The 27,659-nt window shown below is 42.2% G+C and overlaps 1 protein-coding gene across 12 annotated transcripts in view; it reads right to left on the reverse strand.

The window, feature by feature from the left end:
* Positions 1–286: 286 nt before the first annotated feature.
* The window catches only part of LOC311432356 (uncharacterized protein), a 28,934-nt gene continuing 1,561 nt past the window's right edge, over positions 287–27,659 (reverse strand). Inside the window, exons 2-6 of one of the 12 annotated variants that reach the window (XR_014689999.1) lie at positions 23,575–23,739; positions 21,532–21,605; positions 21,264–21,425; positions 16,984–17,149; positions 8,435–9,256 (exon numbers count right to left, since the gene is read on the reverse strand). Coding sequence is in view for 2 of the 12 variants with exons in the window: in XM_084510745.1 (XP_084366871.1) it covers positions 1,183–1,248; positions 5,027–5,070; positions 16,984–17,149; positions 23,575–23,685 (387 nt within the window). In the remaining 10 variants the exon portion in view is untranslated. Of the gene's footprint in view, positions 1,249–3,792; positions 5,071–8,434; positions 9,257–13,492; positions 14,119–16,983; positions 17,150–21,263; positions 21,426–21,531; positions 21,606–23,574; positions 23,740–24,545; positions 27,132–27,659 lie in introns of those variants that run through there. The other 11 variants (XR_014689995.1, XM_084510745.1, XR_014689994.1 and 8 more) reach the window with 11 other exon arrangements.

A 27,659-nucleotide genomic window follows, 5' to 3' on the forward strand; every position in this document is an offset into this window, starting at 1 on the left:
GGCATACTCTGCACCCTGTCCACCTCTGTTCCCCGGGAAGCTGAGGAAACAACATTTAAAGGGAATAATCATGTGAAAATGAGAGTCTGTACAGTTCTCCTTCACAGGGACAAAGAACTTCTGAGATCCGTGGGACCTAGTCATAAGGGGTTTGAACTGAATAAATAAGAGTCCATAGCCCTTCTATTTGCTTTAGCAGGTTTTTGTTTGTTTGTTTTGTTTTGTTCATGGTTTTTATTTTTATTTTTCCCCTGAGCCAGGAAAACAAGATTGCTGTTACTTAAGGTAAGGTCTGGAGAGAAGTTTTATTCATGTTTCTATTAATGTTAAAATTGCATCCTTCTTTTAGTGTAGAAAAAAAAAATTCTTGCAAACTATACTTCTGAAAAACTGCCTTTTGGAGTAGGCAGGACTAGACAAGTCTACCTGGATGAGGCAAGACAAGCTCATTAATGCCACTGTTTGTGAAAAAAACAAACACCCCAAACACCACCAAAAACAAAACAACAACAACACAACAAAGCAAAAACAACCATCGAACCATCTTCCAGTGCTTTAACATGAAAGTAGGCTGCCCAGGAATATATATCTGCATCCTCTCATCTGCACAACCATACTACAGTAGCGCCTGGCAAATTTAATTACAACACAACATTCTGTTTTCCCCCAACGAGAAGAGGAATTTGTTTGCCTCTTGCCCTGGGCTTTCACATGTTGTTCAGAAAGCTCATATGCACCAGTACGGTCTGGGTGAGAGCTCTGCAAATGCAGGCCAGCTGCCAGCAAAGCTGCCTCCAGCTCTGCTGCTCTCCTCACGGAGCTGTCAGCCCCGCGCTTCCAGGGGAGCAGAGCTGTCAGGGGGCAGCCGGCGCTGCACCGCGCTGCTGCCCTGCTTGTAATCACAGCACATCGAGCATGCAGGCTGCTAGGAATACCTTTATTAAACATGTGCTGCTGCTGTGGCTTTTGCTGGTGCTGTGTAACAGCGCTGGGCTTTGAGCCTTACTGTTTCTGAAGCATCAGCAACTGCATCAGTTGCTGTTCCTGTTAGCAGGGCAGGTGGAAGGGTGGGAAAGAGCCTGAAGCTGATCCAGAAGAAGGCCTGCACCAATAGTGCTTTTCCTGTCTATGTGATGTGGGAGTTGTCGGGATGCCAACAATTCTGCTCCTTTTGAATATCTTTTAGCAGAAGAGGCTTCTGATTTCTGTTCCAGTTGAAATGCTTCCATTGGTTTCTCTTGGTTCCACCTGAAAAAATAGGATTTAGATCAGATCCTTTGGGCAACAGATTTTCTGCGCAAGTTATTGATCGCTGGAGCCGTGGTTCATCCACAAAAACCCCAGAAAGACCCCAGTGGAATGCCGTCACAGAAAGGTGAACTTGACCTGAAAATGGATTTCAACTTCAAACATCAAAGTTAACCAACATGATTTAACTTCCTGGCAAATACTCTGCCTTTGCGATGATCATGAAGAAGCAGGAGATGCTAGCCAGAGCTTTTTGCAGCCTCTAAACCTACCTTGATCCTTCAGCTTCCACCCATTTATTAGGCCCACATCCAGCTGGTGCTGTCTGCCCACGGCCCTGGAACGAATGCAGTTAGGCCAGCTACTGTGTTTCCATAGCAGTGCCTCACATCGGGCAGAGGGTACCGAATGGCATGAATCCTGCAGTGGCCTCACACTTTCTGGAGGTTCTCCAGGGCTGAAGAACCCTTGCTAGATTAGTTAAGCACACGTCAGGGTTGCTTCTCCCTGTCGTAACACAGATCACCATGACCAGACTTGAGGATGTGCTCCACGTCCTTCATAGAGCCCCAACCCATCACATTTCCAAGTGCAGTCCATTACGAGTGCAGTCCAAGCACAAAATGAGGCTCAGAGTACTTCTGGGTAGTACAGTTATGATTCAAAGAATAATAAACTTTTTTATTAGTTTGATTTTTTTTTTTTAATAAATCCAGTTAGGCGAGTAAGATGGCCACTGTTTAATTCTCAGCTTACAAGGAACCTGCTGGTTTCTGCTGAGTCACAATGCTTCACACAGAAATGACTGTTGAAAATCAAAATGCCAAATTACTTTCCCATGTAGAGGTAATAAGTACATTTCACAAAGGGCAGAAAGTCTGTTAGGACATTTCTGGTTCTAGGAATTTGCAGGCTAAGGAATTAGTGGAGATATAAAATGAATGAGCTTAGATAGGATGAGATACTCCAGTTACTTTTACCATTATTAATGCGATCTGGTGGACTCAGCCACTTTACTGGAGCCTTTTTCTCCTTATACAGGAAAATGTGAGTTGGGACTTTTTTTCTGACCTGGGACACACAACAAGCCCTTGTCCAAGAAGGCTGCATAGGGTGGCTCTGCCTCCCGCCTGCAGTGAGCACAGGTCAGGGACAGCACCGAGCAGCTTGCTGCAGGCAGCATTTAACTTGTAGAAGTGTATGCAGGGTTTTATGTATACATCTGCTACACCTGCTGTGATTTAAGGCAGTGTCTGCCATAAGGAGGAAGTCACTGGGCACACTGTACTTTGTGGGGATGACCCACTAGGTTCTGGTCACCCTCGACACCCACACAAGTGAATACAAGCCTACTCCAAGTCCAACACCTTGGACTTGTGGATCCCTTCACTCCCAGGGGCTTTGCCACAGCAGGCTCCAGTCTTGCCAGTAATCTTAATGGACAGCCAGCCCTATGAAATCAACAGGACAACATGTGCATTCACAGCTACGGACATGTGCAGGTGTTTGCAGAATCAGTGTCTTCTACACCCCCACACCTTTCTTCCATCTCACTGTATTACAGCAAGTGTGTATGTGTGTGGCAGGCTGCTTTTCTCTGCACCATTTAGATGAGAGCCCCAAGATAGGGCTGAATATCTGAGCAGAGTGACTTCAAATGAGCTTGGTTCAGACCCAGGTTCTGTTTTGCTTTCCACAAAGTAGCAGGGTCTCTGTGCTCTCTCCAAGTGTTGTTGATCATCTGCACAAGCAGCAGCACTCTCCCTCAATTTCTGGCCTTTACTAAGGAAACCATTGATCTAACTAACAGCCCGAATTTATCAAATACTGATCAGATGCACCTTTGCTGGAGACAAAGATCTTTTTCATCAATTGCATTGGGAATTTTACATGGAATTCAATACGTGTATGGTCTCTGAAGGCAAAGATTTTCATCGAGTTTTATTCTGAAGTATAAATAGCCTTTGACTAAACTTGTTTTATTAATTTGCAGTCATGTCTCTTCTGTATGTAGACAGGATTTCCAAGTAAGGGCAGATTATCGAAATCAGATTCTAGCAATGATTATGCTGTTGGTTACTTCCCTGCTTGCAGCATGTAGCTGTATTTCTCTTCCCTCCTCAAAGAGACTTAGACCCTTTGATACTGAAATACTAATTACTCATCTGTTGTTCACTTATTAATGCAGCTAATTCTCTTCAGGCATATTTTCCTCTTTTTGGTTGCTGCCTTTAACACTTCATTCTGTAATTTGTTTGCTGCTTTTTCTAACCTTTTTTTTTTTTTTTTTTTTCACACTAGATTCATAATGTTGGGGTTGCTGGATAAAAATCATTTTTTTTTAAGTAAAAAAATTAGAGATTTTATAGTTTATTTGATATTTAGAACTCAAAAATTCAAGAGACTGGAGAATGCTTACCGTTAATTAAAATTAGGTTTTAAATTTTCTTTGTTATTTAGAATAAGTATTATAGAGGTTTACTTGATTTGCAGGAGCTCTTCACACCAGATGCATTAAAATGCAGCCAAATGTAATTTACATACCCAGAACAGAGAAAGGGAGACTGGGGGTGGTGTCAGACCTACAGAGTGTGTGGTCACAACAGCATGGAAGAAAATATGAAGATCCTAAGAAATAGGAAGTTGGCAGGAGCTCCTGGTGCCTTGTCTTTGTACGGGGCATGGTGTGTGAACTGGTGACTTGTGCAGAGAAAGGATTTAACCACTAAATGGCTCGTTGGCATCACAGGTATTGGAGTATTTCATGTCCTTCTGCTGCTGGTGCTTTAAAAAGTAAACGTGGCAAACAAACAGAAAGAATCTGGAACCAAAAAGGGCAAAGATAGGGTTTGGACGAATGCTTCAAAGGCTGGAAGAAATGCCTTGCAGTGGGAGACAGGGAACTGAATCTGCTTGGCTTGTCAAGGAGAGGATTGAGAAGTGACCTGATTGCACTGTGAGGCACCTTCACAGAGGAGGAAAACAAATTCAAAAGGCTTTTTAATCCAGCTGAGAAGGCAGAACAAGAAATGAGGCTGATGGAAAAAGGGAAGCCAAAGACAGGCAAATCCCAAACCAGGCATGTTTTTAATGTTGCAGAAAATTAACTCTTTGAACAAAGAGTCAAGGGGCATGGCTGATTGTTCTTCTTTTTCTGTCTCCAGTCTTCTCTGGGAGATAATGCTCAGTTAATCATCAGTAATTTTGTGCAATACAGTCTTAATGGGGTAACAGTCCACGTCCTCTGACATACCAGGGGTTAGCCTACACAACCTCAACACTTCTGGTGGCAAACGTTATGCTGCTGTGAAAGAAGTGCTGCTTCAAGTGAAGTGTGAGTCTCAAAGGGTTTAATGTCTGTTTTGTAACGTCCTACTGGCTTGAGCAGGGATGACAGGCATGTCTTTTTCTCCTATTTTATTTATTTATTTTTTGCTTTTCCTTTCTCAAATAGTGAACAATGTCACAAGTTTCCAATCACATCTGTGGAACAGACTTGATATTGAAGTCCAGTGTGTTTTGAGATCCTTGGATCATTTCACTACTCCTTCAGAAGTACTGAAAGTTTCGTATTCGCTCTGGTATAAACCTATGTGTACTTCCAGCTGTGGTGGAGCTGAAGAAAGATGGAAATATTTGCTTCCTGAAGTCTTCTGCTGCATGCCTTCAGGGTACCGTTTTGGGGGAGAAGAGGTGCCCACTTCTATTTGTACATCAGGGAATTATTTTCACCATAGGAATAATCGTAGGAGTGGGGCAAGCCATCACTGAAACTTACTCTCTTGACAGTCTTCCTAGGAAATGCACCCATTTCACAAGATTCTGTAAAAAAACCAAAAAGTTTATGTAATGATGTAACTGCTGTAACAGTAGTGCTAGACCATTGTTTCTAAGAGAACAGTGACTACGAGATCTCTTGGCCAAGAATTGCCACGATGTAGACTTGAGGTCCTTTGGATGTGTAACTGATGTCAGATTTGCTGCTAGTTTTTTCTCGGCTGTTTACTCTGGTAAATTCTGGTTTCATCCGAGTCCTAGCTAATGGAAGAGCCAAGAGCTACGAAGTTATTTTCTCTTTCACCTTGATGATTTTGCATTGAGGGAATATTCCCCAAGGGGAGGTGAAATCATGGCAATAGTTTATGGGTGGACATTTATTGCTTTTGGTTTATTGCAGGTAGGAGTTCCCACCTACACTACAATCAAGTGTGCAGAAGCTTGCAGGAAGTGCCGTTGCTTTTGAGTTCATGTAAAAAGGCTTCTCTGCTAAGACATAATCTACAGAAGAGTATTCCTGCACTGTTATAATAAGAATGTTTTCAAGCTTTGAAAAGCTGCAGGTTGTAATATTTTTATTTTTATTTTTCTTAATGAGAATTGCCTGTAATGCACACAGTCAGTGACTTGGCTAGTGAGCCAAGTGATTTTCCTGTGCTTCACCAGCACAAGCTGGTCAGAAGGAATGCAGAAAGAATTGTTGTCTATCCTTGACACGTAAGGTTTAAACCAATTCAGGAAGTTCAGAAGCAGCATAAAATTTCATGTTGCCAGCACACGTGGTTTAAAACTTTGCAGACATGTTGACAGCTGATTATGATGAAAAATTTTTGTAATGATCCCCTTGAATCTTGAGGCTGGGGATATGTATCAATGGTGAATTAGGTTGCTACTGGTTTTGTGAGGAGAAGTTTCCTCTGATTTGACAATCCATAAATGCCAGAAAAAAAAGGTAGGTCTAGCAAATATGCATTGCACTATACTTCAAAGTAGTTCAAAAACCCTACTGCAGTAAAAATCTCAGGATGGGCCCTTCTTATTTGCATAATTAGTTTAATTTCGTCACCTTCCTAAAGTTTAGTCATTGTAGTTTTAGCACAGACAAGTGTTACATCAGTTTCGGTGCTGCAGTGAAGCATTTCTTATTGGATCAGCTTTGTTTCAGCCAACACGTGGAGGTGTTTGCAACTTGCTGAGCAAACTGCTGCTGTTCTGCGTGTGTTTGCAACTTCTCAGCTCAACGAGAGTCACAGGCTGAGCACCAAGGGAAAGAGAGCCAGTGAAAAACATCTGACTGAGGCCAGGTCAACACGCAAAAGGTTCCTGCTAAGGCCTCAAATACCTACCTGCAACTAGGTGTTGAGTTTGGATTTTGCATTTAGGTCCCTGTTCCTGTTTTATTGGGCTAGGCTAGACTGAAAGGTTTACTCATGTTTTCAGCTATTTTATAACACTTCAAAATATCCAGATGAATCACGTTTGAAACCTCTAAGATGCAGGTTCTCCTTACTTTGTTTCATCTTTATTTTCGTAGTCACAAGGAACTTTTTGTGCAAGGCTCCCAAGGGGACCGTATACTTGTAAATGTTTCTAAAGCAGGTATGAAAATTGTAGCTAAAAAAAAAAAAAAAGCAAGTTGAGAATTGTAATGTTCTGGATGCTAGAATCCATTCTGATGGATTATAGAAAGAAGAACTAGAGAAGGTTACTTCTATTACTGCTTTGGTACTTCAATAACCCTAATTTTCCCACCTGTAAAATGAGCATTAACCTTCCTCTGAGGATGCTAAAAAAATCAAGTTTAGACCTTTGAGAAGCTGACAGGAACATGTGCAAGGTGTGTTAGAGTTTACAACTAGCATCCTTTCTTTTTTTCTCTCTCCAATTCACAAAATGGAAACCACTTCAGTAACACCAATACACCAGTCACCTGGTAGGAATCCCACTCCAAACAGGTTTGAATAATTCAGGGCCATTTGCTGTGTGGACATAAACTGTGAATGGATAACATCCGATCCATAAACACCCTTGACTGTCCCTCCTCTCTGCCTTACAAAACTGCCATGTTGAATTAAATTTGCTGCATTTCACGAGGAGGAGAGGAAGCAGATGAGCAGCCTGAGTCTTGATGTCCAGCAGTACTGCATTTGTTTCATTCTGCCAAATTCAATTTTCAGCAGGTTGCCCTCTTCTGTTGCATGGAGCTCGCTGCACATACACACAACGTGAGTGAAAGTCGGAGGTGAGAATATCAGCAGTTGAAACCATATTGCTCATTTCTTTATTATTTGTGATTTGCATACAACGTGTGTGCTTTCCTGTACAGCCAGAGATAATGCTGACAGCAACCAAGTCACTACCCACAAAGCAGCAGTATGACCACCACGCTGGGGCACAGCCTCAGTGCCTTTGCAGAATGACAAATCTATTTCTCTCTTGTTCAGGTTTTGTTGCACAAGCAGAGATGACAGAAGAGCTACTGAGGTTCAAAGCTTATTCCTCCAGGCAGGAGGCAGCCTGCAGCCCACTGCCAAGCCCGAAGAGGGGTTGCAGAAGAGCAGAGCAGACCCTCAGGGCACCTCACTGCTAGGCTTGGTGGTGGTTTCCACATGACAGCGTCTGCTTCTCAAGCTGATGGAGCATGGCCCAGCCTAGCTTTTCTGTATGCCATCTCTGTATCCTGTGCAAGATGCTAGGATACTTAAAATAGCAAATATGAACATCTGAAAGGAAGAAAACATTAAGGAGAGTGCTATTCCCACAACTAACAAACATGACACTCGTTACGTGCTCCATCTCCCTCTGTCCTCCACCTGCACATTTAGACACAGAGCAAGGAAGGGAGAAAAATGAAAAAGCAACATTAAGACCACCAAAACAGTCAGTACTCAGACTTCTTACACATATGCCTGCCAACCATTTGTATGCAATGACACATTTGGAAGAAGGATCTTATGAAACGTGCAGCCTCTGGCAGCAAGTGCCTGAAAAGCATTCGTTATGCCTATTTCTCATTTAGTGCATACTCTTGGTTTTGTGAATGCATTTAACTAAGACCACTGCCCTCTTAATAGCAATCACAGAAAAGACATACAGATGATGACTGAGGCTGTGCATATTTTTTTTAAGTGCAAGTTCCTTCTCACACTAGAAGTTGATGCCCTTCAGGGGATAGCTGTGAAATCCTGCTTTAACTCTTCTTTCCTTTTTAATTTTCAGTCTCTGTGCTGTGGAGCATCCTAATATATGAAGGTAGCTAGCATTGTATTTTATGACTTCGTAATTTAGAACTTTTAATTTTTGTAAACTGATCTTTGAATGTTGAGCTTACATTTCCTCAAAAAATCATTTGGAAATGAATCAAAGAAAATAGACCAAAATGAAAAAATAAAATAAAATCAAACCATACTGATTCGCATTAACATTTATTGAAGTTACTGTGGCCAAAACAAAACCAGAAAACAATACTTTTCAGTATGAGAAGTGTCCAAGTAAATTGTAGAATTTACAGAAAACTACAAGTATTAAGAGCTTCATGTAGGAAATACTCTACAGAATTTGACCACATGATCAGCTCTCAAAGTTATTCTTCTAAGAGGCCAGAAGACCTTTGAAACTTATTTTCCATGTGAGCATGTGATCTCTGTTGCTTAGGTGAAATGCACATGAGTAAGAAAACCTCATCGCCAAGCCAAGATTAATTATTTCATTTTGCAGCTAATAAATAAAGTTAACTTTGGGCATTGTAAATAAAACAGATGTACCTTTGCACCAAAAATCAGCAATATTTCCATCATTAAAGTGGATTTCATGAAAAGTGTTTAGCATTATTTGTGCCAATTCAGACAAGAGCTCAAATTATTGAATCACAATGTTTCAGTATCCAGCTTGTGTTATGATTGTACATGACAAAACCAATTTGAGGTGCTGAGAAGCAGCATTGCCTATTTGCAGCACCTCGGTGCGTAGTGCTTCCCATCCAATTGTTTCCTTGCTGCAGAGCAGCCTCCAAGCAGGCAGGAGCAGACATTTGGCTGGAGAAACAGGAGGGGTTCCTTTAACAATTCAGTTTTTCAGAAGCACAATAATATCAAGAAAAAATGTGAAATCTTTAGGTCTGTTTCCACTGAATCTCCATCAGAACAGCATTTGTTCTTCGGCACAGTTACCTTGGTGAGTTTGGATGGCAGTAACTCTGCAGAAATAGAAGTTTCATAACAGCAAATGTAGGCTGTAAAAAAAACCAACCAACCAACCAAACAAAAAAACAAACAAACTCAGACAATACATATCTTTCTGCACAGGGGCTGAAGCTACGGGGCAGATTTTTAAAGTACATTGATCACTTCGGCAAAAAAAAAAAAAAGTTCGATTTCCAATTGGATTTACAGCTGTAAGTCTTTTAGGGAGAGATTTTGAAAATCTGTTTCAGGATTGAAATAGGGAGGTTATATTCCCAAGGGCTCTCTGGCATTTGCAGAGGCCAGCATCTTGCCACTCTGCCACCTGGTGCAGCCCTCAGTCGGCACAGGGCTACCCCCACGGGGATGTGCACTGAGTCGGGGCACTTGGGACTGGGAGTGCAAGAGAACAAAGAGCAAGCAGAGGAAAGGAAGCCCCTACCCAAAACACCAGTGAGATGCCCCTCTTGCTATCCACAGCACAATCATCTTTTTATAAGAAACAGGGGACAATGACATGGAAGACAAAATGTTTTCTTTTTAAAATGGCTTTTCAGGGAAACATGATTTCTTTTGAATATTCCCCACTTCTCTTTCAAGTATACACTCCTACCATCTTCAAATGCAACTGTTATGTCTCAGTTTGTGTAAAATGGTACTTAATGTTGATTGAAACATATTTTCAAATCCACCTATAACACTTATTATACATGGAATTAAAATTTATTTGTACCTGATCTTCAAATTAAGGATTAGCATGTTTCTGTCATCTGACCAACAATGTTTGTACAACCAAAAAACTCTTTGCAGTGCTGCATTGGACAAACTCCACAACCATTAAAGAATCTGACAAAAACAGTTTCAAAATAGATGATTAGTCCATTTCCTAACATGAGACTCATTGAGTATCCTCTTATACCTCTTAAATCCTCTAGTTCGCAAGACTCTCATACAAATAATTCGCATCCAACTTGTCAGTTTAATCACACGCTGAGACTTAATGTTGAAAAAAAAATCAACATTTTATTCAGAAAAAAATGAATTGGAAGAAAGTCTGGTAAAAACAAAAGGATGAAAACTTTTTCAGATTTAACACGAGATGACTCCATGTTTCATCTCCTTTGCCATGTTATGATTAAGGAATATGAAGTTTTGTGTTGGCAAAATTAAGTATGACAGAAATCCGATACTCCTTTGGCAAACCAAAAACTTAACACATCTTTCTCTATTAAATGATTCCAGTCTGCAGTTGTTTTCTGAATCATGAATGTGATGAGCGGTCCCATATCAATATTATTCAGCCTTTTTCAACTTGAACATCCCTGAACATTTTCAGTGGAGGAGTAAAAACCAGCACAATGAGATGATGTAGTACTAATATATACAGGTATGTAATGTAAAGCATATGTATATTCTAGATCAGTTATGTTGCACATTTAATAGTAACTTTCATTTAAAAATGTGTCTGTAATAGAAAAAAATACAGAAAGGCGTTATCTAGTCCCTCTCATTGGATCAAGGCAGGATTCGCTATACCTCCTATAGTTCATGACAGTTCTTGCCAACATCCTCTTATTTCATCTTAAAGCTCATCCTGATGGTAACTCCACAGCTCTCTCAGGCATCCAACATTTGAGAGCTTTAACTTGCATCAAACCCTAATCTTTCTTACACTATTTCAAAGCCTTTGTTCTTATTTACCATACTTTAAGAGATTATTCCCTTCCTCTCTGAAACAGCATGCGCTTGAAAATTGTGATTCCTTTCCTACCAATCCCATATTTTTATTCATTAATTTAAATAATTAAAAATATATTTTCCTCATAGGTTATATTCTTCACTAAGGGAGGCCGTGTAATTCTCCTCTGGATGCTCTCCAAGTGTGCCACATTGCTCTTGAAGAGCAATATCCGAAACCAGCCACAGTGCTCCAGCTGAGGTTTGATCAATGATGGGTGGAAAAAGGATTTTTCCATGTGTCTTGCAATCTATATATGTCTGTATCTCCCACTCTTATGAGATTTAGGGGGAGTGTTGGCAACTGCACAGTTGAGATTTATGTTTAGCTATACTCTCAGGACTTATCTGGAAAAAATTCCTCACCACTTGCCTTTCATCCTCTTTTGGAGGGGAACGATCCACTAACCAACATATTGCATCTTATTTGTCCTTATTGAATCCCAGCCAGTATTTTAAAATCATTTTTCCCCCCCGCAAGATATTTTAAATTCTACTCTAATCCTTGGGCACACTTGCAGCCCCTTCCACCTCGAGTCATCTTCAGGTTTAGGTCTCACTTCCATTGCCTAAGTCAGAGACCAAATGGATCGGCATGAAAACATCCAAGAAGTCTCTGATGCTCCATCACACCTAAGAGGCCTACTTCTATGCCAGAGGAACTAAGGTGGCCTGAGACATGAGGAACCAGAAGAACTTATTCATTATCTTGCAGTTCCCACAATTACTTACCAGTCTATTTCTGCTCTTCCTAGGATCTGGCATCAGGCTGGCCACTCTACAGCTACCAGTCCTCTGCTTTCACCATTTTTCTGAGGGTACTATCCCATTTTAAACTCTCTAGAACTTCACCCATCTTTAGAAATAATCCACAGTACTCTAAACATATTCTGTTTTTAACCTTCCAGGCCCAGCTGATTTCAAACCTTCTGGCATAGGGTAGGAGCACTTTGTTGCCTCCTTACTGCTGGAGATCTGTGCATGAACTAATAGTTGCTTTTATAAAACATTTTGGAAGAATCATGCAAAAGCTATACACTACTCATCAGTTTTAATGAGTGACTTTCTGAAAATATAGTGCATGCCTACAAAGGACACAAAAATACTAGAACTCCATGCTTTCACATTTTAGGTGCATTCGGCAGTTAGTGAGTAAAGGGCACAATATAAGATTGTTATCTGAAAGTTAGGAGCTCAACAGAATTCCTAAATTTTGATCAGACCCTCCTTGTAAGAAACAATATGCAAAATTAGCTGAACATTATTCTGAAAGCAGGAACCCAGCTGCTTATTGCCAAATCTATAGCATATTGATGAAAGCAAAGAGTTCTGCTATCCCACAGCTTGTCCTCCCCCATGCTTATTGATCTAACAGCTGTATTATCACTCATATTTCTTCCTTGGTATGATAACCAATGTCTGCAGCAACTCTGTCAATGCCCTGTATTCCATTTATGAAAGAAGTAAGATTGGGGTTGTTAACAAGAGTCAAAGGTAACATCAAAACTCAGCTTTTGGTTAATTACTAAAACCCTCTGCTCTGCCTGTTCACTAGAGTAAAGTGATATAGCCAGCATAAGTTTCTAATGTCCATTACTGCTTCCTTGCTCCATGACTGCCCTGAATCACTCCCCACAGGTGACCCCATTACCTGCCACCACAGAGCACTGGTGGAAGTCCGAAGACGCTGCAGCTACAGGATGCTCCAGATGCAGGGAGCCCACAGAGCAAAACGTGAGTATTAAGCAGTGCCATCTAGTGTAGTGCAGGGACTCATTCGCAGGGAAGGAAAGCAGCCTCCAGGCATTGTTATCCTTTAACTGGGCAAGAACCACAGGGTGAAACCCATGTGCACCACACAAGGGCTTTGGTGGTAAGTGAGACCAAAGGATAAGAGGGGTTTCATGCCTTTTAAGTCTTGCCTGATTTGTGCCCTGGATACCCAGACACCCTCCTCCCCCCTTCTTCTTTTTTTTGGATCTTTGCCTGAACTACAAATGGGAGAGGGCATCTGCATAAGCCTCTCTATAGATTTGAGCATTCGTACTGCCGGATTAAGGGACCCATTTCAGCAGCACAATGACAGATGGCAAGAACTTGGTTGGAGGGAGCTACCAAACCAATTTGTGTGTAGCACCTGGTACTGCAAGGCTTTAATGCATGCTCCAGCAAGATCTGAAGTCCATGATAGTAAAGATGCTTTCAATACTGAACTAGCAGAATCAGTACAGAAGGGGTTGACATGCTCCCTAGTAGTTTCACGCACTACCCATCCTATGCAGAGTGATAAACTCTTCATCTTCCTTGTAAGAATTTATAGTTATAGCATAGTTCAGAGATAAAAATATAGATAAAACACTGCATAAAAAACACATCAATTGCTGTTACAAGACAATAGACATACCACAATCAAGTATCTCACAGAGATCTGTAACAATTGCTGTAATGAAACAGCCTTTTTATCAGCTGAATGTTTTCCTCTCAGCCCTCAGTTTCCCTTGAGTAGGCTGGAAGGCTAGGTAGCCAAACTGAACACTAGCAGCATTTACCTGAGACTCTTCCTAAAGGGACTGAACCTTCCTAAAGGGACTGAACCAGTCAGAAGCATAAATCAAAGCCAGGTAGGCCAAATCTTACCACCTGATTCTTCCCAGCTCTTTACCACCACCAGATAGCAGGCAGATCACCCAGGTTTGCATAACAGAGCCTTATCCTTAACATGACCCAGTCTCTTTAACCCCAGAGCAGCTCCCTCCCTTAAGTAAGCTGCTTGTTAGCCTTATCTCATCAGCTGGGAGACAGCTGATTAGGTACAGGTAGAGGCTAAGCCCATCTCCTTAAAACCCCATCTCACATGTGACCAGAAGAATATATATATTTTTTAAACTTGCAGAGAATGTCAGTCTTCCTAGGCACATGCCTAGAGAATTACAGGTTACTAAGAAACCAGATGAAATTACGTGACCTGTATTACACAGAACAATGAATTAGATGAGAAATTGGCTTCTCTCTTCTTGAAATCCGTGAATGCATTTTGGTTTGAGCAGCATGAAAAATGCTTTTACTTGTGTCTGATTTGTAAAACTATATCCCCTACTACATGAGAACATTTATGTCACAGAAAAATCTGACTCTTTAAAGGAAATAATTTCTTTGGTAATGGTTATCTACAGAAACTGACAAATTAAAGCTTTCAAAAGTTTTCACTTCTCAGTTGGGCTTCTAAAATAGTCACCTCTGCAGATAAATATAACCGTGTATGTCTGTCACTATTTACAAAACAAATATTTAGAAGTGTACTAAAAAGTTGAAAAAAGTGGCAGTGTGACACCCAAGCCAAGACAAAGGGAAAGGGGAGGGAGAAGTGTGTGGTGACCCGATGCTACCCACTGCTGCCCTAGCAAAGGCCACCTGCAGAAGACATTTCTTCTCGCACCTCTGCTCTGCTCCGCTGCTTGGTAACTTTGCAGATTTGCCTGGTCTCCAGGGGGCCTAATCTCCAGGTTGGGCAATGTTGTGATAACATTTCTCCAGCGACAGGAAGGGGATCAACAGCCTCATGCAGCGGGTTTTCCAGCAGACCCCGTGTGGTGGCATGCGACCTGCCTACCTGCCCTGCCCGTGCACAGAAAGGCACATCCTCGCCTCCTTGTTCAGCTCTGAAATGGCAGGAGAGGAATAGGCCGCGTGGCTCCCCAGCGTCGGGCTAATTACAACCAGCTCTTGCTGAGGCTCACATCAATAATACAAAACCCCGGAACAGAGTGGCACAAATTTATGCTGTACGCTTGTTAAATTCTCCCTCCTTTGCAGCAAGATCTCAGAAAGGCACGTGGAAATACTTTTGGCAATGTGTCATTTATTCAGGAACCTGGAAAAAACATCCCATATTACTCCATCATGGATCCCCCATCAATAACCTCATGACAAAGATATGGGGTCGATTGTCCCACCGTGGGCTCTGCTGCGGCTGGAGGCTGCTGCTAGCAGCAGGCAGCTGTGGAAGTCCTGGTGCCTCGGGACCGCCTGGTAGCCCTGCCCCTGGATTTGTCCCTGTGTGTGTGGACCCAAGGTGCATGCTAAATGCGGTGCTGATTTTTACATTTTGTTGCTGTGCAATTTCAGAATGCTTTTTCAGAGTTTGCGTAAGGCAGCCAGGCGTAGCATTCCCCCGAGAAACTTCTCTGGACAATGAATGATTTTTTACCGATATGTGCTAGCAGCAACTGAGTTCCCAAAGTAGGTACCATAGTGGAGGTGGAGGTCTCAAAACAGGAAAACCACTCATACCCAGTACATCTCCCATAGCTAAAGTGCAGGTTTATCCAGATGCAGTTTTTATGCAGATTTGCATTAAAAACTGGAGCAAGCTATTCACTGGTGAGTTTGATTGCAGAATCACCATATTGAAAAATGTTTTTAAAAGTTAATTGGTAACTGCTTTAGTGTTAGCAATGCCAGATGATAGCCTAGAAGTGGTCTGCCAGTATTGCCCTGAGTGGTTGCTTTTTTCCACCAACAGAAGAGTTCTTCGTGAGGTTATCTTGAACCTCCAGTTCACCCTACAGGGCACCTTTCTCAAAGGGATGGTTGTTCCTTGCTATTAGCAAAATTTCTGAGTATATAGGTAGTGATTGCTATCAACAAAATTCAGCTGGACAGACAAAATACTAGGCCATTGTGTATGTCCTGAGCAACATTAGCCAGGAAGTCATGTCAAAAGCAGGAACTGTCCCAACAGTGTGCTAATCGGGGATCACTCTGTAATCACCTAATTGACCCACTATTTCAAATAGGTGAGGCTCTGATTGCTTTTTTATTCTTCCGAAGTTGCTGTTACCTGTTAAATTATACCACAGATAGCAGCAATTTTCCCTCCTTCTACCTCATCCTCCAAAAAAACGCTAATGCTTTCCAATGTGTTGCCATTTATTGCTCATTTTGCCACATGAACACTCGCACAGAGCTGACTGACTAATCTCTGCTGTTAATGCACATAAACGCTAGGCAGATCTCTCTGTATCTGAATCATTCTTACCCTGTGCACACCGAATCTCATTCAGGTGTTCAACACGTTAGTCTAAGTGTAGCTCTACATTAAAGTCATTTAGTAAATGAGTGATTGTTTCAGTCTTCGGAAAGGAAGGTAGGAGAGGGAAGTATTTTTATTTTCTGTTACAGTGTTGCTGCCACCTAACTTGTGCAGAAAAAGCTTATGGTACCTGGTGTCTGAACTCTTTCCGTTGACTTTGTTCTTGGTTGGTTACAACTAAAGATTAATTTTTTTTTAAAAAAAGTCTCCATTATATTTTGATAAGAAGTTAAGAAAGTGATTATGAATTGATCTTTCTTCAGAATGAGATAAAATCTCTCCCTGCACATAATCATGTGCCATCTCTTTCTGAAGAAAGATCAACTTATAATAACCTGATCATGGATAAAAAAAATCATAAAGGGATATCTTCTGTGAAATGAGTAACTGGCATGAATAGTTCAGCCTGCGGATTCTTTAACTCTTTTTACTGCTACTTCTACAACATTTGAACTTCTGGACCTAGTGTGGAGAGAGAGGGCATTATTTTTATAAAGCAAATATGTCATTTCACTTTGTTGAAAAAACAACAAAAAGCACCATTGAACAAACAGGAAGAAGATCAATTGGTTTTCTCACCTTTGCTTTAGAGTGCATGTTTAACTGTGTACAATCATTACTTTTGTTTTATTTCTCAGCTCAAGTACATTGTGCTGCATGTAAGACCAGTTCTGTCACCAACACTGTGTATGCAGAAAGAGCAGCAGCATTGTAGCCACAGTAGTTCAAAGACATGAGACAAAGTTTGCAGGAAAAAGTAATTAACCTCTTTGATTAGAACAACTGTATTCATTTTTCCAGCTGTAATAAAAGACATTACTCCCCTACTCTTTTATATAGCTATGTGTGTTGTAATGGCTTCACATGAGCTGTACATAACTGTCTCAAGCTATGTTTTTAAGCAATGTTTATTTACAGTTCTCCATCAAGTTGGTCTACATGACTTACCATCAAAATATTGAAAGGCTTCTCCTTTTCCTTGTGAACTCTCATTTTCTAGGTCAAGTAACATTTGTATTGAGCCCTGCATTGCTCCAAGACAAACACGCTGCTGGGTTTGGGCAGTCTTGTTCAATGCAGTGGCTGGGAAGACCTCACTTCTTATTTCATACACCTAAGTGAGAGGTGATCAGGAATAGAGAAGTCCTGGTCAGACAGGTCCACTGGCATCTTATTTAACATTTAGTTTTGCACAACAAAATCCATAGTGAGTTATTAATTGAACTCCTGAGTATATTCATTATGGCAAATGCCGCATCGTTTTGGCTCATCCAGTGGAATTCATTGAAATCCAAGTCAAGGTGGTTGGTGGCTTCAGCAGTGGCAAAACCTCCTTTAAAACAAAACAAAACAAACAAACAAAAAATAAACATAAAAATTGGGTTCAAATTCAACTGAGATAGATGTGGAGTGGGGCATCCAGCTTCCCCTCGTTTTCCCATGGTGGACTGTAGCCACACATCTGTTAGAAGGGATCAGTTGGGCATCAGCTCCTCGTGTAGTGAACCAACTGTGGAGAGAAGTGTCGTGCTCTGGGCTAGAGGTATACAGGCTAGATAATGCCATAACATTTGTGCCAGACACAAGATGCTAGATAATGCCATAACATCTATGCCAGACAAAATATCCTAGACAGTAAACATGTAGTTTGTGTTATAGTCCTTCAGTGTACATTTCCCAAGCAAATATAAATAAAGGCAAAATATTTGAATCATACTTACTAGGTATACTAAGAGAATATAAGACATAGGCAGCTATGCATTAGATACTTGGTGCAAATTCATAGATCACAAAGCTAGAAAGACTATTTGTTATCATCTACCTTTTTTTTTTTTTTTTTTTGTCTTCTGTATTACACAGGTTACAGGACATTCTTGAATTAACTCCTGTACGAAGTGGAGAATTTCTCTGAGAAAATCAATTAATTTCAACTTCAAATGTCTAGGCATGGGGAATCCATTACAGTCCTCGGTAAATTGTTCTAATAATTAATTACCTTCCATGGTAAAATGCCTAGTTTCAGATTTCACTGGTTCTTGTCAGACAGTTTTCCACTTGACTGAAATGACATATATTATTAAATTCTTAGTCCTCTACTCCATGACTACAGGGAGAGTGGAAATTTATAAGCTATAACCAACTCTCCCCTTAACCTTGTCTGTGTTAAGCTGAATAGATCGATCTACTCAAGTCTCCCATTGAAATACCTCCCTTCCCCTCTTGTAGCCCTCCTGTGAACCTCTCTCTGTTCCCCACCAGTCCCTGATGGTGGGCACCAGAACTGAGCACTGCTTCAGTCACAGCTGCTCCTCTGCAAGTACAGGGGCAACATGACTTTACCCAGAGGTATGCTTCAGTGCATATGGGGCACTCACCCTGTGACTCATATCCTTGCATTGAGGTTTATCAGATTATTTATTATTATTTTTAAAATCTCTCTATATATACTTAGAGAGCTTTTATATGTACAGACAAAATCCCAATACCATAAATACATATACTAAGCCCTGAAATGAGCCTGGAGATCCTGAGCGTAGCTGTGTTCAGTCTGAAAGGGGGTGGATCTGGCAGGAGTGGTGTGCAGCAGAGAACTGGATTTATTTGAAGAAGAACACGTCAGCTACTTCTCTAGAATTGTGCCTACTCTATTTCTCTCTAAATTGTGCCTAAGAGAGGGAGAACAAAATGCAGCAAACCCCCTAATAAACAGATTTTATTTTATGTGTGCTCCAAGATCTTGCAATCGTTGCTTGTTTTTCTGGCCAGAATTAAGGTATCTGGATTTTTCTACAAGGCCCCAGGTAGCTTCCTTGGATGTGTCCCCTTCTGTTTTTTTTTTTTTTTTTTTTTTTTTTTTTTTGGGGGGGGGGGGAATGGTACCCACCATAGCCAGGACACCCAGCAATAGCAGAGAAATACAGACAGAAGGATATCTGTAAAGGCCTTTTCCCTGTAGTTATCCTTTAGGATGTATTTCAAGCTCACTTTTTAAAGTGGCCTGAGGAGGGGACACTTAATGTTGGATCTTTGCTTTGGGATGGATTTGAGAGCAGAAAAGAAGTGATACAGTTTGTCTTCAGCACACCATGATTATTTCCTGCAGTATGTCTGTAAACCATCTCCTTGTTTTCTATGGTTATTGCATCCACTGGTGCAATAGTATTTGCATGCATTCTCAGAGGCCTGTAGCAAGTGATATACTATCAAGGTAATAAAGATGATAGAAAAGAGCAGGATGAACAAATGGGCCAGCCTGCATGAGCTAACTGTATGATGGACAAATTTTGGCTCTAGCATGTGTTCTTTATCTGTTACATCTTGCTGATTGGTTAACAAAATGAATATGAAAAGTAGAAAGTCAGTAATTTGACAGCAGGTTTCTTTCTGCCTATGTTATGTACAACGACAGAGTGGGTGGTCACAGAACCAGACTTCCCGCAAGTTTGGAGGCAAAGGCCAAAATGGCATTTTCCTTCTCATCAGGGACTGGGAACACCATGGCAGTACTTGATCTTACAGAAAAATTAAATGCAATTTTAATGTGTTTCCTGCCCTCCACCCCAAAACAAAACAAAACAAACAAACAAAACAACCTAGTAAAACCATTAGAATGGCTTTCTGAGCTCTCCCGTGTATGTCCATGCACATCTCTACCTCTCTCTGATATCTGGCATGACCAAGAGCAGTGAAGGCAAGATTTTGCTTCTGGAGTTTAGTGTATGAAACGATGAGTAAAATTCCCCCACTGAGTCATCATTTCTCCAGCATGTAATATCTGTATAACAAGTTGGCCAGAATTTCAACACTGCATATGGCTTTTTCACACATGAACACGTTTCTTATTGCATATTTGTTTGAAAGGGGGTATCAATTTCAGAAAACAAAGTACACCTCCAGTTTAAAAAATGGTTGTGTGAAGTACAAAGAGCTCTGGTTTTACTTTCTTCCATAAAAACCATTATGCAAAGTTCAATAGGAAAAACATGAAATATATAGAGCTTAACAACGCAAAGTTCAGTTTTGTGTTAAACGGAGTGTGGACTTTGCTAAGGCAGCATTGTTCTCTATAGGTTAGTGGTGATAAATACAAATACTCATGCGATCCTTCAAATTTCAGGTGTACTGCTGCCATTATTGAGGTTTTGCACTAGGCAGTTTTTCAGTTGCAGAGCCTTGAAGCATTATCCAATGAGCTATTTATTTATTTATTTATTTTTCAGATGGTCTTTCCTTTGGGGAGAGAGAAATCAAATTTATACAAGAGAACATGCTGGTTTAGGTGAATCACTCAGTCTTTAGCAGCAATGGTCAAGCCTCAAAGGTACCTTGGAGACTTGCCTTGGGTTAGCATCTGAAAGATAAGGCATTGGGATCATTTTAGCAAAACTGCTTTTGTATTTCTTATGTTTTAGAGTAGGGTCAATAAATGGTAGTGGATAGCAAGTGAAGAAATCTCACTGCTCTTAAAAAAAGACTTTCCTGAAAAAGCATGGGCATTTTTGCTATTTCTCTTTCCACATACTAGCTCAAAGTGAGGGGCCATATCAAAGAGGTGCATGGGCAGAGTGCCCATGGTGATGCCTGGTTCCATCATATCTAAAACTTCACTGTCAGATGACTTTGATTTTGGCCTTTGTTCTATGTACTATGAGTATGGGTTAAAGAAACACACCGTCATTCCGAGGTCTAAATAAACCTGCTTCTTACAACAATATCCCTCAAGGTCTTGGTATAGATAAATGTGGTGATTCTGGCAGAACTCCGGAGACAGAGCACAGAGGACAGTCCTCAGCTCATACCTCGTTTCATTCCTGAGTGCTGTCGTCTTTCACCGTTAGTGCCTCCTTGTTGCACTGCTTAGTGTGGGGCATGGCTGGTTAGAAATCAGAGAGCCACAACATTTTCCCTGTTGTTGCAATTTACTGCAGATTTCAGTCTCTTTCTGCAGGTTTCCAGACTGACATAAGGTGTTGGGAGAGTCCTGTAGTGATGGGAAAATGTGAAGTAGGAATTTTGTAGCCCCTCCTTGACTACTTATAATAGATAGAACCTGAGAGGAGGTCTCCTCCAGAACTGCATTCCTAAACTGGGAGATCTGCAGGACACAACAATACAACAATACCTCCCACTCCCTATCCTGGGCATCTTCCACAAATAATGAATCAAAATTCTCTGCCACCTTTGATTTGTGGCAGTGTCCTGCTCCCCTACAGGTGACAGGGACCTACCTTGGTCAGAGGTCCTCTGAAATGGTGCAAGGAGCAGCAGCAGGACGCGGTAACCTTTACTACATCCTCCTCTACAACTGATGCCACATGGGAAGTTTTGGCCATGTATGCCTTGCAGGTGGTGCCTCAGGCAATAGTGAAATAATAAGGCCAGCAGTGCAACTATGGAGCAGTTAGAGGATGTTGTATTAGGAGACAATGCAATTATCTGAACTTTGCTAACAGTTACGATCATATAGCAATTCAGGGGTACTAGGTGTATCCATACCTCTAGTTCTGATGATGTCTGTGACCAGAAAAACTGCTTTTGCTGCAATAGTTTATTCCAGGCTGTTCTATTTCCTGAGTAATCACAATCAGAATCACAGTTTGTTGGTGTAATGGCATCTGTAACAGCTGATTTTGTCAGGATAAGCCCATCAGAGCACACACAGACAGCAGGCCAACCAACAAGCGAACAACCAAGAGAACCCTCCAAAGCAAACAAAAAATTCTTCTTGCATCTGGACCAATTTTATTTTTGGTAAATTGAGATTTACACCCCACTTTAATATACAAATTCCCAGTTATTCTGAGAATACTTTCTTATTTAATCAGTTGTGTTGTTTGTGTTTCTTTCTTTTTTTTTTTTTTTTTTTTTTTTTTAATTAATGATCTTCTGTTGTTATTGTTTGGAATGGGGTTATATTGAGTGAAATTTATTCAGTATTTTAACAGGAACAAGGAGACCAGCATAAGAAGTGTGCAATAGATGAGCTGCATTTGGTGAGCAGGGAAAAGTCACATGAGGGCACACACTATTTATATTCTTCTCTTGCTTAAAGTTAGTGTTGACAGCATTGATTCAGTGTGTTGATGATAGCTTTATTCAGGACTTTAAAATGGCATATACACATTACTGAGTCAAAAGCTGGCAGAACCAACAGTTTCTGAAAGGGCACTTTTTCAGGACCATTCTGTGACCCTGTCCATGGTGTTTTAGTTTAAAAATGCGGGCACCTTATATTAAGGCTACACCAGCACAAATCTGGGACCACTTTGAGCAGATCTCAACTATGAAGAAAGACCAATTAGATTAAGGGCCTGAAAACCACAAACTAGTGAAGGAAGTGATATTTGCAATGAAAAATGACACTCATTTCTCTGCTTTGGTCTTGAGCTAACAATCCCTTCAATGTCATGAAGTGGCGGGAGGACCCCATGCTGCTCGCACTCTCTTCCACATCAGATGCAAAAGTGAAATTTGGATGATATTTTACCCTGGGGATGGATTAATGTTGTGTTCTGCCAGATATTTCAGATTGAGTAATTCTCTTCTTCTTTCTCCTTCCTCCACAGTTTCCTCCTGCTGTAAGGTGCAGAGTGCCAGCCGGTTAATCACACTCCACCCCATGGCTGGCTTTGCCTAGTAGTGCCTGAAACAGTCTTTGTGTAACCGTATCTGAAACTTTTTGGCAAAATTTCCAGTGATCACATCTTATTCCACAGTAAGAAAGTCGAGAATGCTAATAGAGAGAGGCTGCTAGCATTTTCAGCACTGCATTGTTAGTTCCAGCTTGGTTTAGACAATGTGCTAGGTGATGCTGTAAACCAGTAGCTGGTTTATATCAGTATTGCTCTTGCTGAGAAAGATACATCACCCACGGAAAGAATAAAAAACCCTACACACACACAAAAAAACAACATTCTCAATTCTCTGAGCACACCTTCTCCTTTAGGATAAAAGTTGAACGTAAGGCATCATTATAACGTTAAAGAACATTTGATGCCCACATAGAAAACTCAACACATTTGAAACACTTTTCTTTTTTCAGCATGTGTCACATATTTACTCCCTTTTCCTCCCTTTATCCTTTATTACTAAGGAAATGAGGACATTTGCATGAAAACAAAGGCTTAGGTTCTTAAAAGTTTGTCTATTCCTGCCTGTATTTTCCTCCTCTGAAGGGATCGGAGTCTTCTGTAGAGAGTACTGTAATTGTTTCCAACCCAAAGAGCTGTGATGAATAAGAAGCAGTAACTTTTAAACAAAGACCCTGTTTTCATGCAAATATTCCTAGTAATAAAGCATAGAGTAAAAGGTATATGTGAAGTTATGTTTTGCAGAACTGCTATTTAAAGCAAAGTAGCTTTGTAGAATGAAGTCGAGTATGAATTTTTCTAACTGCAGTAAGGGAAAGGGAGTTTGTGTATTTTCCATAAGAGATTCCAAGTGTCTCCAAATGAGACTGTTAAAAGGCAAATACAGAATATATCTCAATATTATTCTCATCAGCATCATCAGCATCACTCTGTGTGAAAAAATCCTTACCAGAATTATGGCACACGTCTCCTGGTTTCTATACAAGCCCAGGAACATACAGTCTTCTTCCCCCAAAGACTTAGCAATCCAGTTTGTTCTTCTAATCCATCTCTGAGTCATTGTCTTGGTCTACCTACTCTTTATCTTCCAAACTCAGGAATAACTGAACAAAACCTATTGAAAAAATAGAGACATATAACGGATTTGGAGACAATACAGAATGGGTAGTATTTACATTCATATTTACATTACATTTACATAGATCATACATAAACCCACATACATACATTTACATTCAACAATAAGGCTTTAATAGTTTAGGCTTGGCTTCACCATAGGGGCCCCCGATAGATAGGTCAAACGCCCGGAGGCATTCATTTGCTTGTGGTTTTATACTAGTAAGAATCTAACCGTCTAATTTCTGATCTTCTCTGTAGCCAATGTCATGGATCACCTACATTTATTACAAACACCAGAGATGCCAGCAGGTGGAATGGTGGCTATTCCTCCTCGTGGACACTACCAGCAGCGGAGTCCTGCCTCCCCCAATATACCATGGTGCCGGATTGCCTAACTGTAGGGGATGCTGCCAGGCACCTGAGAGCAAAGCAAGACAGCAGAGGCAAACCCAGGCGGTGCGTGAACAATGACTTCTGCCTCCACAGAAACTAGGGCTGCCAGAGCTCATTGTTACTGCGATCACCGGGCTGTAAGAGACGCAACAATAGACCTCCACAGAAATTCCCTCCAGAGGAGAGGAAAGGCACTAGAAGATATGCAGTTAAAGGTAAATCATCTGGAGTTACAGTTTCTTTATTCCTAAGCATATCGTCTCTCAGCTCTAAGAGGAAGATGTGCAGCCTGCACAGAAAGCAGGCTTTTCACTGGAGCTCATGCACATGGCAAGCTAGAAGTGTTAAAATAAGTTTTCTATGTCCATGAATTAGAAAGAAAAAACACAGAAGAAATAAAATTCTTACCCTCAAAGGCTACACTTAACCATCCAGTAACTCCACATCAAGCACAAACTGCTGGAATATTATGGTGAATAGTTTCAAAACACTCTTCCTTGGCAGAACGCAGATGATACTTTTCAACCAAAAGCCTTCTCTTCTCTCCCTCTGTCTCTCTCTCTCTCTTTTTTTTTTTTTTTTTTCTTTTTTTTTAGCAAGTTTTAAAAATTTGAAAATGTCTTCTCAGCCTTTTCTATGGAATCAGAGCTACGTCACCACAATGCTATAATTTCATCTTGAAACACTGGTGGTAAGTTTAATGAGAGACATCAGGCCTCATTCTGCCTAAGTCTTCACTTTCTATTGCCAGTGGACTTGTTAGAGCTGATAATTCCAAAAATACAATATTTATAACTTATTCATGATTTATTTTAAACCTCTTTCACAGTCTGATGCATACGAGGCAATTTAAACCACCAAAACTCTGTTTTGCAACTAACACTTCATTACAATGAATGGAAAAGTTCACACATCTGTTGGTGTTGTATTGTTTCAGGCTGGCGGCAGAGCAAACAATACAGCAGTGCACTGATTTGCTGTGCTAAGGCTGTCTCCAAACCAGAGGACAGAAGCTTTCCTTTTCTGGAAAAGGGAAGAGAGTTCTGCAGAACATGGCAAAAGAGCCTCAGTCCATGGCTTCGAAGGACCAACATGGCCCCATTCCCCAAGGATGCTCAGGGGATTCCCTGAAGTTCAGCTGATTGATAATGGGGTGTCGCTAGAAGTCTTGACAGAAGGAGAATCTATGTCAGCTCCTTTCATTCACTCATTGCCAGCAGAGTCCCATCTGTACTATTAAACCCTGTCAGAGTTTTGATAAAGAAAAAGAAAGGTGAACCTAACCCCATGTAATTTTTTCTTGTTTAAGCTTTTATTTCCAATTTCAGATTCTTGGATGATTTAAAAATTAGAGATAAAAGATTCTCTATTATAAATTCACCAAATATATTCTGCTGAAATTACTGTATATTTAGGGTCCTACATAATGCCTATAGGTTCATAGAGTCACAGAATGGTTTGGGTCAGACGGGACTTTGAAGATCCCCAAATTCCAACCCCCTGCCATAGGCAGGGACACCTCCCACCAGACCAGGTTGCCCAAAGCCCCATCCAGCCTGGCCTTGAGCACCTCCAGGGATGGGGCATCCACAGCTTCTCTGGGCAGCCTGTACCAGTGCCTCACTGCCCTCTGAGTGAAGAATTTCTTCCTCATATCTAATCTAAATCTCCCCTCTTTTTGTTTACAGCCACCCCCCTGTGTCCTATCACTATCTGCCCATCTAAAGAGTTGTTTTCCATCTTTTTTATAAGCCACCTTTTAGTACTGGAAGGCTGCTATAAGGTCTCCCCAGAGCCTTCTCTTCTCCAGGCTGAACACCCCCAGCTCTCTCAGCCTTTCTCCATAGGAGAGGTGCTCTAGCCCTCTGAGCATTTTTCAGGCCCTCCTCTGGACCCACTCTAACAGCCCCACATCCTCCTTGTGCTGGAGGCCCCAGACCTGGACGCAGCACCCCAGGTGGGACCTCACAAGGGCAGAGCAGAGGGGCACAATCACCTCCCTCCCCTGCTGGCCACTCCTCTGTTGGTGCAGCCCAGGACGCAGTTGGCCTTCTGCATAAGGTTATGGACGCTATGTAAATATTTTCTACAAAGTATGTTTGGATGAGAGCAAAGTCATATACCACACACTTGACTTCATTCAGATCACCATTTTTTTATGATAGGCATCATTTTTGAGTCCTGTGCTGGTGCATTATTGGGGACAGTGGAGTTCCAGGATGCTCCTGGGACTTCTGCCCAATTAATTGATGGAACCACTCATAAAACATCTGCACCTTTCACCGTGAATCAAACCCACAAACAGTAAAACAAAGAAACAAACCCAGATGAGTATTATGCTAGTTTTGACTCTCCATCCCCACTCCACTCCACACTTGCTTTTCATCTGCTTTTATGTGTTCCCACTCCTACCATTTACCAGTTTCAAAAAAAAAAATAACGAGGGTTCCTGGTTTTATTAAGGCATGGTCCCAACTCGACTGAATTTAGGAATTTGTGTCTGCTGGGAAGGGGATGAGGCTCTTTATGTGATCCAGAGCAGCGCTCCTGGGCATGGAATTATTTTCTGATGTGCCAGAGTGCTCCTGCCTGTTTCCAGCAGCCCATGCGTGCTATAACCCTGTGTATCACCGCTCAGGGTGTGTGGCTCCCTCCTTCCCCCCTCGGTTTGTGACTGGCTTTGGATTCCGGCTCTGCCGGCATGGAAGTTGCCGGGAGCCCCCCGGGTGGCTGGGATGAGCACCATTACACGCCAGCCCCTTTCAGCAGAGCAGCCTTCTCCATGCCCCGACCCCTTCCCAAATATAACAGCACCCTGAAATAACCCCCCCCACACACCCCACAGAACCTCCTGGGCGGGCGGGGGGCCGGGGGTGGGCTCCCCCCACCCCTCCCTGCACAGCGCATCCTTTGTGAGCGCCCCCGGCTCCTCCAGCGCCGGATCGGGGCCGCCGCGCTCATTTCCCGGCCACACAAAGCCTCGGCCCCCCCCCGGGGCCGGTCCCGGGGGCTTTGGTGGTGGTGGTGGTGATGGGGGGGGCACCGCCGTGCACCTGCACGGGAACCACCGGGGCGAGAGGGGGGCGCTGCGGGCGGGTACCGGGGGTGGGGACCCGGGGGAGGGGACCCGGGGACGCCCCCGCGGGGATGCCCGGACGCGAAGAGCGCGGTGCCTCCTCCTCCTCCTCCTCTTCTTCCTCCTCCTCCTCGTCCCCCACGCCCCGCGGCGGTGCGGAAGGGGGGTTACGGGGGTTGGGGGGGGGTCTCCCGCCGGGGTCGCGGAAGCCTCAAGCCCCCCGCCGCGGCGCCGCGCGCGCTCCGTGCTCCAATAAGCGCTAATTAGCTCCCAGCCTAATGATGTGTCAGCTGAGCCGGGTGCGCGCGGGGAAAGGGGGTGGCGGTGCGGTGATGGGGTGGGGGGGGGGGGAGAGAGACACGGCATCGCCATGGAAACGCTCCCCCCTCTTCCACACCCCCCCCCCTTTCCCCATCCCCCCCTGGCTGGGGGGGGGTCTCCCGTCT

This window comes from Aythya ferina (assembly GCF_964211825.1).
Source record: "Aythya ferina genome assembly, chromosome: 2".
NCBI classification, from domain to species: domain Eukaryota; kingdom Metazoa; phylum Chordata; class Aves; order Anseriformes; family Anatidae; genus Aythya; species Aythya ferina.